This window comes from Rattus rattus, chromosome 7, assembly GCF_011064425.1.
Source record: "Rattus rattus isolate New Zealand chromosome 7, Rrattus_CSIRO_v1, whole genome shotgun sequence".
In the NCBI taxonomy this organism is placed as follows: Eukaryota; Metazoa; Chordata; class Mammalia; order Rodentia; family Muridae; genus Rattus; species Rattus rattus.
Genome location: NC_046160.1, coordinates 72509382 through 72523715, shown reverse-complemented (window position 1 = coordinate 72523715; position 14334 = coordinate 72509382). Strand labels below are relative to the sequence as shown.

Sequence of the window (14334 nt, the reverse complement as noted above, 5' to 3'; positions counted from 1 at the left end):
AGGAAGTTAACCACCATTTTAACAGTGATTTAGGCAAGAATTATGAATTGTTGTCAGACCTACTAAGTGTATGGCTAGAGGGAAAGGAGGACATTTAAGAAAACAAACCAAAATGCTTCCCAGATTACATAATGGAGGAAAACAAAATTTAAAATTACATAAAGAAATGCAAGTGTGGCCCTTAATTGGATCCTAGTTTATACAAAGCATCTATAAAACCTATTTTGGGAAGTAATTGTAATTTAAATATGGAATGTTAGTAAATATTCAAATATTTTTCCCACCTGTGATGTCATCTTTGCAATCTGTTTTTATGGAGGTTGTATTAGTCAGGGTTTCTCTAGCGTCACAGAACTTTAATAAATTCCATATATATATGGAACTTACAGGGATGACTTACAGACTGCAGTATAACTAACCCAACAATGGGCAGCTGTGCCCGTTGGTCTTCTGTATATTCTGGAATTCCAAAGTAGGCTCCAAAGCCAGTGAAGGAATGAATGTGCTAGCAAGAGAGAGCATTCAGGCAAAGAGCAAAACTGCCTTCTTCCATATTATATAGACTTCCAGCCGAAGTTGTGGCCCAGATTAAAGGTATGTCTTTCACCCTCAAGATCCAAATCAGAGGTTTGTCTTCCTACCTCAAAGGTCCCAACTAGAAGTGAATTTACCCACTTCAAACCAAGCCACACTTTCACAAGTGTGCCCTCCATTTCTGGATCGTAGTTCACTCCAGATAAGAGTCAAATTGGCATCCAAAAATAGCTGTAACAGGTGTACACTAAAGCGAAGCTCCAAAATCTGTCTCTCTTCAAAACACTTCAATGACTTTGAAGCGGAAATTCAAATCCAAGCCTTATTTTCCTAATTTACTGTTGCCACTTAATGTTCACTGAATGCTTATAAAACAGTAATTACATCGAAATTTACAGGCGAGGGTTCAAAGAAGTGACCTACCTGGAATACATTTTTTATTCAAAGTACCAACTGAGCTGACGTAAATTTAAAGGTAAAGGGATACTATTATTATCTTACTAGCTTCATGACACCAAAATGTATAAAAGAAACATGAACGGAAAGGTCCGCTGTCATATCATAGGGCTAAAAACATCTAGAATAGCTAGTTGCTTAGTGTAAGAGATTGTTCCAACAATTTGAAGCAGTGGACATAAAATCTCTTTTTTTTTTTTTTTGGAGCTGGGGATTGAACCCAGGGCCTTGCACTTGCTAGGCAAGTGCTCTACCACTGAGCTAAATCCCCAACCCCGGACATAAAATCTCTTAACCCTTTCCGATATCGCTGCTTCCTACAACTTGAGTGAGCTACTTCTTATGCTGAGAACTTACAGGGTTGTTTTAAAAATCCCTTTCTTTGGGATCACCAAACTAAACAAAAGGTTCTCTCCGACTTGTTTTTAGGAGTATCAGATAATATTAAAATATTTACTTTAATTCATGCTACTTTTGTATACAGGGGTGTGTTGTTACAGAGGTGAATGTACACTGGTGCACTGACCATCTGTGTCTACAGCTCTCTTCAAAAACACTTAAATGATTTTATGAAACTGAAAATTAAAACCTGTCTTAACTTCCTAATTTGATGTTACCTCTAAATGATCGTTAGCTAGTAATAAAACACACTAATTACACAGAACTTCTGCAGACAAGGGTTCAGAGAGCCTTTATGCCTGGGTACCAGCCTTAAAGACGAAAATCGTTAGCCATTTTTTTTCCCTGCCCCTCTAAACACGAAGGGTGGCGCTGTCGTCACTCGTTCCTCATTGGGGAGTGGGCGGCCTCTGCACGTCGGCCTCTGTATGGAAGGTCCGCGTGCCACCACGACCCGCCTTTCGGTAGCCGATTTTGTCCTACTCTGAACAAGTAAGATGGGAAAAGATGCTGCGTGCCGGCCCTCGGGAGCCGCGACCTCAGTTCAGCGAATGAAAAAGCGTCGGGTCTTCGCGCAGCACGCCGGGGTTCCGCCACGAGCACGCTGGAAGGGCCAGACCTACCCCGCGAGGGACGCTCTGAGTGGTTCCGCCCCCCACGCCCTAGCCACGCCCTCCGGTTTGCTGACGTCCTGGGTCACGTGCCACGAGATCCAGGCAACCAGGAGCTCCCCGGTTCCGGAAGTCGGGCCAGGCTCCGCCCGTCGCCGCCGACGTCACGCTCAGTCCCTACCACTACCGTGCCTCCGCGTCCGAGTACGGGGAGAGCCGCGGTTTCCTCCGAAGCAGCGCGGCCGCTTCCGGGCCCCCGGTCCGTTCGAGCGAGGATTTTGAGGTTGTTGACTGGCTGGCCGGGGAACACTTGCGTGCGGTACAGAAAGCCGGAGGCGCGCAGGCCTTCCCGCCCAAGCCTTTCCCCCTCTCAGCCACTCGTGGTGCACTTGGTTCCGCCGAAGCGCACGACGGTTCCGCCCCCTTCTTCCTTGTCATTGATGTTGTTGTTCTTGTCAGTGCCGCAGCCCCGACCGCCGGGAGCGCGAACCCGAGCCGGGGCCGCCCGGGTGGTGCGGTGGCGGCGGCGGCAGCGGCTGCGGCTGCGGCAGCTGCGCCGGCTGCGGGGCTGCTGCGAGGACTGCGCGGGCGGTCGGGGACGGGCGGCCGGCGGCGGAGCCGGATGGCTCTGTGCGGGCAGGCGGCCGGCGCCGCGTCGCTGCCCAGCGAACTCATCGTGCACATCTTCTCCCTTTCTGCCGGCGCCCGACCGGCTGCGGGCCTCGGCCTCCTGCTCGCACTGGCGGGAGTGCCTCTTCTACCCAGCCCTGTGGCCCCAGCTCCGCATCTGCCTCCGCGTCTCGCCAGCGGAGCAGCCGCGGCTCGAGTTTCTCATGCGCAAGTGCGGCTGGTTCGTACGGGAGCTGCGGGTTGAGTTCGCCGCGGAGAATTATCTGAGCGGAGGCGGCGGCCCGGGCGACGGTGGCGGTAGCGGCGGGGGCACCGACACGGGCAACGGAGGGGAAGAAGGTGAGGCCCTGCAACTCTCCTCCCGCTGGCTAGAAGTGCTGCGCATCTACTTGGAGCTGGTGTTGTGCGTGCTGCTCAGCATCCGGAACAACAGGTAGGCTTGCGTGGGGACCACGAGGGTCGTCTCCCCTTCCTCTCGCCTTGGGAAGATCCCGTGGGGGTGTGCCGGCCGGCTTCAGGGTGGCCTTGTGTCGGTGCAGCTATCGGTCCTGACCGGACTGTTTCCGGAGACAAGAGATGATAACGGGACTTGGCGAGACACTTTATCAAACGATGTTCCTAGAGCCTCTCAGGCATGGTTTCATTCATCCGTTCTTGGCAATGGGATAAAGCTACTGGGCAATGTCATTATCTTATGCGTGGGAAAGTTGTGAGGCGTCTACAAAAAATAAGTTTTCTGATTCTGAATTTGACCATTGGCGATAGGTAATTCATAGTGACGAGGTGAATAATTTTCCTGCTGATGTCCATGACTACAAGAATTAACCTATAAGAAATCTTTAACAGTCCTTTCCCTACCTGAAATAGTTCTATTAGCCTGGGCCATGCCCAAAACTAGGAGGAGTGCTAGTTAAAATCATCGAGGGAGAAAATTGTCAGACTTGAAGCCTCAGCCTATGCACCATCAGACTGAACTTACTCCCAATAATTAACACAAAAGTAATGCAACATAACTTGGGATGGAGTAAAGGAGCTGGGCAGACTGGGGGTGGAGGTAAGTATGAAACTGTCATTTCGAATCAGGACTTTTATTATAATTCCACCTAGAGCTCATAACCCGTATTCGGACTCCAGGGCAGACTCCATATCCTATCAGTACTTCTCTTTTGTCCCATGAAAGTCTAGTGCCTGTCCAACCATATTTATATTTTCTGTATCTGGAAATTTATTCCAACCTTACAGTGGCACTCCTAATTCGGAAGAAAAATAAGTGCAGCACAAATAATTTAGTGGTTTGACATTCCAACATTGCTAGGGTCAAGGCAGAAAATACTGTCCCACTTTACAGACCAGAAATGGGTGCTTAGTAGGACAAGTGATGTACAGTGTTATATGGCACTATTTTTCTCTAAGCAGTGTCCTTCCTTTCACAATCAATAGCCTACCATCTTTGTGTTAAATAGGGTTGAGAATAGATTGTGATTAATGCTAAGCCAAATATGTCTTATGTATAGACTACATTTTTTTCCATGATTTATAATTAAATCAAGAGTTTAAGCAAGGGTGGTGGTGGCATTTGCCTTTAATCCTAGCGCTTTGGGGGGCAGAGGCAGGGGAATCTCTGACTTCGAGGACAGCCTGGACTACAGAGTGAGTTTCAGGACAGCCAGGGTTACACAGAGAAACCCTGCTTCAAGTAGGTTAAGCTATATTATAGCATCATATTTGTGTATGGACACCAGGATGATACAGATCTGGAATCCCAATGTGTGGGAGCTAGAAGCAGGGAACTTAGGAGTTCAAGGTCATCCATCATCTTCCGCATAGCAAGTCCAAGGCCAGCATGAGCTTTGTGAACTCCTGTCTCAAGAAACAAAACAATACAAAAAAATTGTTTATGGGAACATTTTTCCAGGGTCCTGTTTCATAAGCTTTTCACATGAAGTCATTCCACTTTATTGCTTTGAATTTATTTGTCAAAATTAACTAAGGCTAAAATTTTTCTTAATCAGGTTGGAGGCTTTCTCCCAAGATTTGAACATAGCTAGAGACCAGCTGATATGTTCTGAGTTAACCAGCCCCTGCAAAAAGAGGTTGGGGGTGGGGTGGGAGCATAGTGCCTTTGATTCAAGTAAGAACTTTCCACAGTGCCTAGCTTTTCTCGGTGTTTTAATAATCTATAGCATGGATCTATAGCATGTTAATAGTACAGTACTACATTTTGTCTTTAGTTCTTTTCCTTTCATCTTTACCATTTAAGTCTCTGTCCTAATGTACTTGTTTGTGAAGCTCTGTGTGTCTGCTCTTCTGAGTCTGCTATCACTTCTCTGCTAACAACTGTCAGTTGTCCGTGATTGTGAGTTTTTCCTTCCATCTGCTATAGTGAGTACACTGATGCTTTGGTAGCATGTTCATTATGTACGTTTATATTATTTGTACTAATGCTATCTCTCTTAAAATTAAATCCTGTCGGACTGGGGTGTAGCTTGGTTGGTAGGTGCTTTTCTGGTATACAGGAAGTTGTGGCTAGGTTCAGTCCCTAGCACCACTTAGATTGACAGTGGTAGCACACACACTCAGAAGAAGCAGAAAGATCCAAGGTTCAAGGTCAGCCTTGACTATTTAGCTAGTTTAAAGGAATACACGAGACCCTTTTTTTTTTTTTTTTTTTTTCAAAAAGTTATGTTTATATGTTTGGAGATAATGTCATTTTTATTTTTGGAACTGTCTAAATACTCTGATACTGGAAGTATTCAAATGATAAAAATATAAATGAGACTTTTCCTTAAAGCTTTAACAAATTAAAAACATTTTAAGCTAACTATCTTATTCACTAACTTCAGTCAAGCCTGTGGCCTTCTTTTTTTTGTAAACTTTCAGTGTCACTTGTGATTCTGTGATTAAAAACTACAAACCTAAAATAGTGTATTAACAATGTCACTTAGTGGTTTTTTGATGGTTTTTCTAGTGTTGAAGTACTGTGTGTTCTACCACTGCCAATTCCCCCCCCCCCCGGAGCTGGGGACCGAACCCAGGGCCTTGCGCTTGCTAGGCAAGCGCTCTACCACTGTGCTAAATCCCCAACCCTACCACTGCCAATTTAAGTGCTGCTGGGAACTGAACCCAGTCCTTCCTGTTTGCCAGAACTTAGTAACTAATAAGAAATAAACATTATATATTCTTTTAATTTATAATGCTCTTTACGATTTCTGTCATTTTTTAAACATAAGAGTATGAATTATACTGTACCAGACATTCCACTTCCCAGCCTTGTGCTGAATGCCTTACACAAGTCATAGTTACTTTGATTTTCTTCCAAGTATGGTCATGCCTTACAGGAAAAGAACCAAAATGTTGACCTAGAGTTGTGGGGTATAATCAGTGTTACTGATCTTCTGAGAGATAACTGTCTGTTTTGAGTTGAATTATTTATACTGTCAGAGTGATTATGGCTGCCATACTGGTATCGAATGTGTTAAGAACAGATGATAATAAACAATAAAGAATACCTCTTTGCCAATAAAACACAGGGTTTCAGAAATATTTCTTTAAAGGAGGCAAGACCTCCTGCCTTGTCTAGAACTGCAGTAAAAGCTCACTAAAATGTTTTGTTTGCTTTTGTTTTTGTTTTTTAATTTGGATTTTTTTTTTTTTTGTTGGTGGTAGTTTTTTCTTTGTTTTTGTTTCTCTCTGTAGCTTTGGCTGTATTGGAGCATTCCTGAATCTCATGTATCCTAGGCAGATGCAGTTTTCTAACAGATGTTGACGCAATAATATTGTCTAATTGATGTTTATCTTTTCTGTGTACTGTATGTAAGCTTTATGTAAGCTTTTCTGAATTGGAATGGTGCTTTTTTTTTTTTTTTTATTAAGATGAAACATTGCACCAGGCCAGAGAAGTTAAATGTGGGATTGGTTTTCTTCTTTACAATTCTAGGCTTTGCCTCTCTTTCCTAGTTTGTAGACTGGCTACTTTATGGTTACTTCTACTTCATTATCCTGTGTGTCAGTTAGCTTTTTTATTCCTGTAACATGTTTCAGTTAAATTAACTGATGAAAAGAAAGAGATGTTAAAAGTGGTGGTGAGTGTCTTTTAATCCCAGCACTTGAAAAGTGGAGGCATGTGAATCTCTGTGAGTTTGAAGCCAGCCTGGTCTACAAAGTGACTTCCAGGACAGTCAGAGCTACATAAAGAGAGCCTATCAAAAAAATAATAATTTTGCTTACTGTTTTGAAGGTTTCAGTCTGTTGACCTATTTGTTGGCTCTAATATTATTCTGTCTACCCAATACGGTGCTACTAGCCACATAAGTTTATTTAGATTTTAAATTCAAGCCTACCTTAGCCATGGACTTTGAGAGTAATCCATATCCCAATTTCAGCACTATCTCAAACAAGGTCCATTAATTCAACAGACTTGAGCCTTACTTTTCTTAAAAGAAAATGCTCCAGCAACTAACAAATACTGCGTGAGACACCTTTCATTTTGATGAGCTCACTGATTATTACTTGGTTTAAACAGCTCATTATAAAATACATATAATATGTGGTGATTGACCAGTTCATACTGCCCAAGAAGTATTGCTGATGGAGACAATAGGTGAGTTTGTGAATAACCAACAACTCCATACCTTAAAATGATATGGTAATGGAGTTCCCCAAGATAGCCTTAACATCACTTAAGATCACTGTGAATAGAGGCTGATCAAACTCACCTGGAGAGCTACTATGAGAGGGATTGGAGTTTCTAATGCATGGTACAGTTTTATCTTTATTGAGAATAAGAAATAAGACTCAAAGGGACAAAAAAAAAAAATAAGACTCAAACCACTGAGAAACCTGAATGAAGTAATTAAATCCATCTTAATGTAGTGTTATTCTTGAGACAGCCTTGGAAGAGTTTTCCTAACTTGAGACCTAAAGTGATAATTAAAAAAATATGGGGTCTATTTTTTAGTTTCTGAACACTGAGAGCCTACTATATGCCAGAGAATGTAGACAAATCCCTTGTTCTTGTGACATCTACTTTCTAGGAAGACAATACTCAAATAAAAGATCTCTTCAAGTTGTATAATTGAAAGTCAGATAATAAAAAGAGTATGGGCTGAGGAAAGAGCTCAGTTGGTTAAGTCCTTGCCACACATGCATGAAGACCTCCTGAGTTCAGTTCCCAGCACCCACATAAAAAATCAGGAATGGTGACACACACTGTAATCCTAATGTTAGGGACATGGAGTCAGGCTCCCTGGCTCTCTGGCCACAGGTCTCAGTGAGATAACCTTTCTTACTAAGCAATGCGGCCACCATCCATACACTGACATCCACATACATTCAGGGACTCATTAGCACAGTAGATAAAAGGAGATTATAGTAGTGACTTAAGTTGAACAGTAGATAGAGTGGTACACAAAGACGTCTTTGGAAAAGTCATTTAGAGCTGTGTGGTGAGTGACTAGAGTTGCCCTGTGTGTCTCAGAGCAAATAACATTCCAAGTACAGAGCAGACCCGAGGCCTGAACTTGGCACGATTTTTGGTCTGGAAAGAGTGATGACCAAGGCAAATGAATAACAGCCATGTCAGGAAAAGTTCTGGGAGCCAAAGGGGAAGAAAGATGGAGCTATAGAAGCGTGTACAACTGTCTTATTCACTTGTTGCTGCAAAAAGATACCACGAGCAAGGCAACTCTTATAAAGGAAAGCATTTAATTGGAGCTGGCTTAGTATCAGAGGGCTAGTCCATTATCATCATGGCAGACAGGCAAGGTACGGGAGCAGTGCCTGAGAGTTTTATATGCTGATGGTAGACAGCATGCAGAAAGAGAGACACTGGGACTGACTTCAGCTTTTGAAACCTCAAAGCCCACCCCTAGCAACATACCTCCTCTAACAAGGCCAGGCCTAATCTTCCTCTTACTCCTCAAACAGTTCATCAGGTGGTGTTCTTTAGGGGCCATCTACTTTGCTTTTTGAAATAAGGTCTCAGTTGACCTGAATTCCGAGAACAGACTAGGCTGACTGTTTAGGAGCACCAGGGATCTGTTTGTAAAAGTGGGAGCTGGGCATCTGTCTGTCTACCTTAGGTCTTCATGCTTGTGTTGTATTTTACTTACTGACTGAGCTGTCATTTAATTCATGCTTTTTTGATGACTGTGGCTGCAGGTAACTCTAGTCTGTGCATGATAGTGTTTTTCTGGCCTGGATGGTTCCACATAACTTGTGAGTCTCTCCTATCCATAACCAGCCAGTTCGTGGGTATATTGTTGGCTCTACTATTAAAAGATGGTTAACGGTTTATTGTCACAATTAGAAAACATTTTTTTTTTAATTAACTTGAGTATTTCTTATATACATTTCGAGTGTTATTCCTTTCCCGGTTTCCGGGCAAACATCCCCTCCCCCTCCCTTCCTTATGGGTGTTCCCCTCCCCACCCCTCCCCATTGCCGCCCCCCCCAACAGTCTAGTTCACTGGGGGTTCAGTCTTAGCAGGACCCAGGGCTTCCCCTTCCACTGGTGCTCTTACTAGGATATTCATTGCTACCTATGAGGTCAGAGTCCAGGGTCAGTCCATGTATAGTCTTTAGGTAGTGGCTTAGTCCCTGGAAGCTCTGGTTGCTTGGCATTGTTGTACATATGGGGTCTCGAGCCCCTTCAAGCTCTTCCAGTTCTTTCTCTGATTCCTTCAACGGGGGTCCTATTCTCAGTTCAGTGGTTTGCTGCTGGCATACGCCTCTGTATTTGCTGTATTCTGGCTGTGTCTCTCAGGAGCGATCTACACTTCTGACTTCTTTGCTTCATCCATCTTGTCTAATTGGGTGGCTGTATATATATGGGCCACATGTGGGGCAGGCTCTGAATGGGTGTCCCTTCAGTCTCTGTTTTAATCTTTGCCTCTCTCTTCCCTGCCAAGGGTATTCTTGTTCCCTTTTAAAGAAGGAGGAAGCATTCACATTTTGATCATCCGTCTTGAGTTTCATTTGTTCTAGGCATCTAGGGTAATTCAAGCATTTGGGCTAATAGCCACTTATCAATGAGTGCATACCATGTATGTCTTTCTGTGATTGGGTTAGCTCACTCAGGATGATATTTTCCAGTTCCAACCATTTGCCTCACAATTTCATAAAGTCGTTGTTTTTGATAGCTGAGTAATATTCCATTGTGTAGATGTACCACATTTTCTGTATCCATTCCTCTGTTGAAGGGCATCTGGGTTCTTTCCAGCTTCTGGCTATTATAAATAAGGCTGCGATGAACATAGTGGAGCACGTGTCTTTTTATATGTTGGGGCATCTTTTTTGGGTATATGCCCAAGAGAGGTATAGCTGGATCCTCAGGCAGTTCAATGTCCAATTTTCTGAGGAACCTCCAGACTGATTTCCAGAATGTAGAAAACATTTTTATTCCATTGCCATTTAGTGCTTGGACATTGGAAATATGTCCTAAACCTGAAACTAGAAATCTTCCAAAGCATCTCAGTATATTAACTAGGTAAATTTTATTATGATTGTTAATGAAATTCTTGTAAACTCAAAACTATACAGTTATTTTAATTTCTTTCTGAATTCCCAAGAAATGTGTTTATAAAAATAGAAAAATTGGAAGATACAGAAAAAAATAAACTCAGCAGATAGCATCACCAGTAAATGTATACATCTTTCTGCAAAATTGTAGTGCTTTATAATTTTTATCTTTTTCATCAATATGTGCATTTTTATCACATGAAAATTTTGTTATGAGAGCAAGTTGACGTAAATAAGTCAAACAATTGTTTTCCTGCAGAAACATTAAAATAATATTCAAATAAAGTATGTATAGTAAAAGGCTAGAACCCATTTAAGAAGTTATAACACCATAGACAAGGCCAAACCTGAGAAATCCATGCTCCTGTGGGTAAGAACACAGTAGCTTTTTCCTTCGCTTACCTCCTAGGCCTTCTGTGGTAGTGAAGGATACAGTGGATGATATTCCTGGCCATCTGGTTTTTGTAAGAAGCCTTTTATCTTCACCCTAAGGAGTCATTTCTATCTTGCCTCATACTACCACAGAAAGACATATAGAGCACAGACCCTTCAGACAACAAAGAGCAACAAAAGTGACCTTCCTCTTACAGCTGACAGTGTTCCACAAGACTCAGAAAAGCTCCGGACTGGGACTTTCCCTCCTGGAGAGAAGGGGAGAGATGAAGTAAGCCGTGTACCCTACTTCAGTGTAATCCCAAAATGACTGGTTTCTGTCTTCCTTCATATTGAGTACAGAAAACCACTAGAGCCTAGATGCCCAGGACACCTAGTACCAGAGAAGAAGGGTAAACATCTCCAGTAATCTGAGGTTGGAGTAAAAGTACTGTTTCTTTAAATCCACAGACACCAGCATGATAAGGTCGCTCCTTATGCATTACTTTGCTATCTGGTATTTCAGTTACCCATCAACCATGACCCAAAAATACTATATGGAAAAAGTCAAACATGTTTTAAATCAGATCATTTCGAGTAGAATAGTGGAAAGTTATATTACCGCATCTGGCCCTAAGACATGACTCATCCCTCTGCCCAGTGTATCTGTAGTGTCTATGCTGTCCACCAATTACTCACTAATAGACACTTCACTTCAGAGATTGACTGATAAAGCACCACTGTGCTGAAGTCTAAGTAACCCATACTTTACTTAGTAATAACACCAAGCACACGAGTACTGAAACCAGCAGGTCAGCTATGCCACAGAAAACCTCTAAAATTCTTTAAGTGAAAAGATAATAAGTTCTTTTGGTTTTTTTTGAAACAGGGTCTCAGCTGTGTACCCTCGATGCCCTGGAACTGTTTTTTAAACCAGACTGGCCTTGAGCTCACAGAGATTACCAGTTCTGCCTCCCCTCAAGTGCTGGAATTAAGTGAAAAGGTTTCACTTAGGAAACCTTCAGGAAAAAAAATAATCATATACTGAGGTTGGTTGGATCTATACTACAAACAGAACTATTCTCTGAAGTTGTGAAGAAAGAAAAAAATGCTTTTGTCTTTAAGTACCTCATACTGCAGAAGTTACGACCATTGTACATGATAAGTGCCTAGTAAAAATAAAAAGGAATAAAGAAATAAACTTATAAATGGAAGCCAGGAACCAAAAGCTTGTACCAAGGTAACCTTGGAAAGCATTAAAGATTTGATTGAAGAATGCCCTATTTTAAACAAGCCATTGACTGGGAACACTTAGATTCAGAATAGATTTGAACTGAAAAATATCAGTTGCAGGATAAACTGTGCCTGCCAATGAATAGGTTTTTGCCACATTCCTGACAAAATGAAGATACTGATTAAAGAGAAAGAATTCAGGCCAAGCCGATCTTTCAGTGAATGAAGATGCCTGTATTAGTTACTTTATTCGTTGCTGTTATTAAGTGCCTGACAAAAACAACTTAAGAGAAGGTGTGTATTTGACTTTGGTTTAAAAGCGGAAAGTTCAGGATAGCAGCAGACGCGTGACAAGAGCATGAAGCAGCTGCTCATCACATTTCTCTGTCAAGGAGCAGAGAAATGAACACTGGTGTCAACTCAGTTTTTCCTTTGTATTCAGCCTAGGGCTGCTCCCCCACGCAGGATGGAGCTTCCTTGATCAATTAAATCTTCCCAGAAATACTTTGATAGACACACACCCAGAGGTATGTTTCTTTAGTGATTATAAATCTCAGGTTGATAATCAAGATTGATCATTACAATTAGAATACACTTTCATAAGAGTGAAAGCACGAAGGCATAAAAGGTGGAAGGACAGGTAAACTCTGAGCCAAGCATACTGTAAAGTCAAGAATAGTGGACAGGGCTGAAGAGATGGCTCAGTGGGTAAACATAGTGGCTGCTCTTTCTTTGCTGTCTATTGTTGTTCAGATTACTGTGTTTATGTCTATGGGTTAGTGCTTCTGCGGGCTTTGATATGAGAAGCTTCCTTTTGTAGTGGTGGCAGTCTTGCTGAGGCTTGTAACTAGTCAGAATGATGAGAATAAGTGACTGTCGAGGGCTCAGCCATTAACACACACACACACACACACACACACACACACACACACACACACACACACACACACATCTCTATCACCCCCTCTAAGTCTCCAGGTTGTCAAAGAAAGGATTAAAAGAACTCAAGGACTAGAGGAGCAGGTGAGTATGTATCACTGGGCATTACCCTGCCATTTTACTCCTGAACACACAGCTACCTGCACAAGGCTGGACCTGACGGCACCCTGTCATGAAAGGGAGAACTGCTGGGCCCCATTTCACCCTGAGGGTTTGTGTGCATTTAATAGTAGCCACTAGTAAGGTACCCATATAACTCTAAACAACCCTCAGCCATGTCCCTGTAAGCAACATTAATGAAACTCATTACGTTATTTCAGAAAGGGTGGAGGGGGATTAGTTGGGAAGAGGAAGGGAAGAACAGAATAATGGGTGTGAATATGAGCAAAACATGTAAATTTATAAAATGTCATAAAATCTATTATGTAACTATACAAGACATTTTCTTTCAAAACTATACAAACCCCTGTGTTATCTTGCACCTTATCTTTCTCCCTTCTTAATTTTAAAGGTTTGCTGGCATACTGACTATAAAATATTTAATTTTCCTGTTCTATGTTTTTGTTTGTTTGGTTGGTTGGTTGGGTTTTGTTTTGTTGTTGTTGTTTTTTGTTTTTTGGGTTTTTTTTGTTTTGTTTTGTTTTTTTTTGGTGCTGGCTTAGAGGTGAAGAATTGCTTAGTTTTGGAGTCTTTGTTTATTCCATCCATTTAAGAGGCAACGAATAACATTGCTAGGTATAGAGACCCTGGCTTGCAGTTAGTTATTGTCAAGGCTTGAAGCACATCCTCCTGTTCTTTCTTGGCCTTTAGCATTTCTTCTGAGAGGTGTGATGTAATGCTGATGGGGTAAATCCTTTGTAAGTAACTAGGCTCTTTTCTCTTGCAGCCTTGAGTATTCTTTCTTTGTTCTGAACTCTTCACATGGAGAGGTTCTTTTCTAATCATATTTGGAGTTCTAAGATTCTTCCTAATTCTGGATGTCTCCAACTTCCCCTGGGTTAGGGGACTTTTCTGCTCTAATTTCATTGAATGTGTTCATGGGGAGGGATGTGTTTGTTTCCCTAATGCCTTTGGTTTGAGCCTCAGCACCTTCTAGTTCAAGGATTGTTAAACAGCATTAGTCTTTAGATTATATATTACAGTTCTTGAAGGTCACAGCCATAATGACATTTTCTTTATTGATGTCTGAATATAGTAAAATCTTAACCTTGCTTTAATCCTTGATATTCTTTCTTCTACTTGATCTAGTGTGTTAACCCCTAGGCTCAGGATATACTATCCACTGAGCTAAATTTGTTTTAAAAAATTTGTTTTAAGCTTTGTTGAGCATTTTCATTTCCAAAGTTTCCAAAAGGAAAGACAGACAGACAGACAACAACTGTGGTAAACGTCTTCTCATACGAGGGGCTCTCAGTGCTAATGTGGGCATGGTCATGGAAAATGCCTGCAAAGCCGCTTAATTTCTACCAATTGTCTCTCAGACTTTGAAGACATAGAAAGCAGCAGTGCCAAGGCAGTCTGTGTTGCCAGTCTGTGTAGGCCCAGACACTTAAAGTGGTCAGTCGTACCCAGCATGTTGGTCTCGAGCCTGTGAAGGTCTTCCGTACCTCTGTGCCGTAGAGCCCCACACTGTCCTGACATA

General features: G+C 42.2%; 1 protein-coding gene across 1 annotated transcript in view; it reads left to right on the top strand.

Annotated features, from left to right (window-relative positions):
* The first annotated feature begins 2161 nt into the window (after nt 1-2161).
* The window catches only part of Fbxo33 (F-box protein 33), a 31546-nt gene continuing 19373 nt past the window's right edge, over nt 2162-14334 (top strand). Inside the window, 3 exon segments of the mRNA XM_032907803.1 lie at nt 2162-2567; nt 2570-2691; nt 2693-3063. Coding sequence (XP_032763694.1) covers nt 2441-2567; nt 2570-2691; nt 2693-3063 — 620 coding nt within the window. The 5' untranslated portion in view covers nt 2162-2440.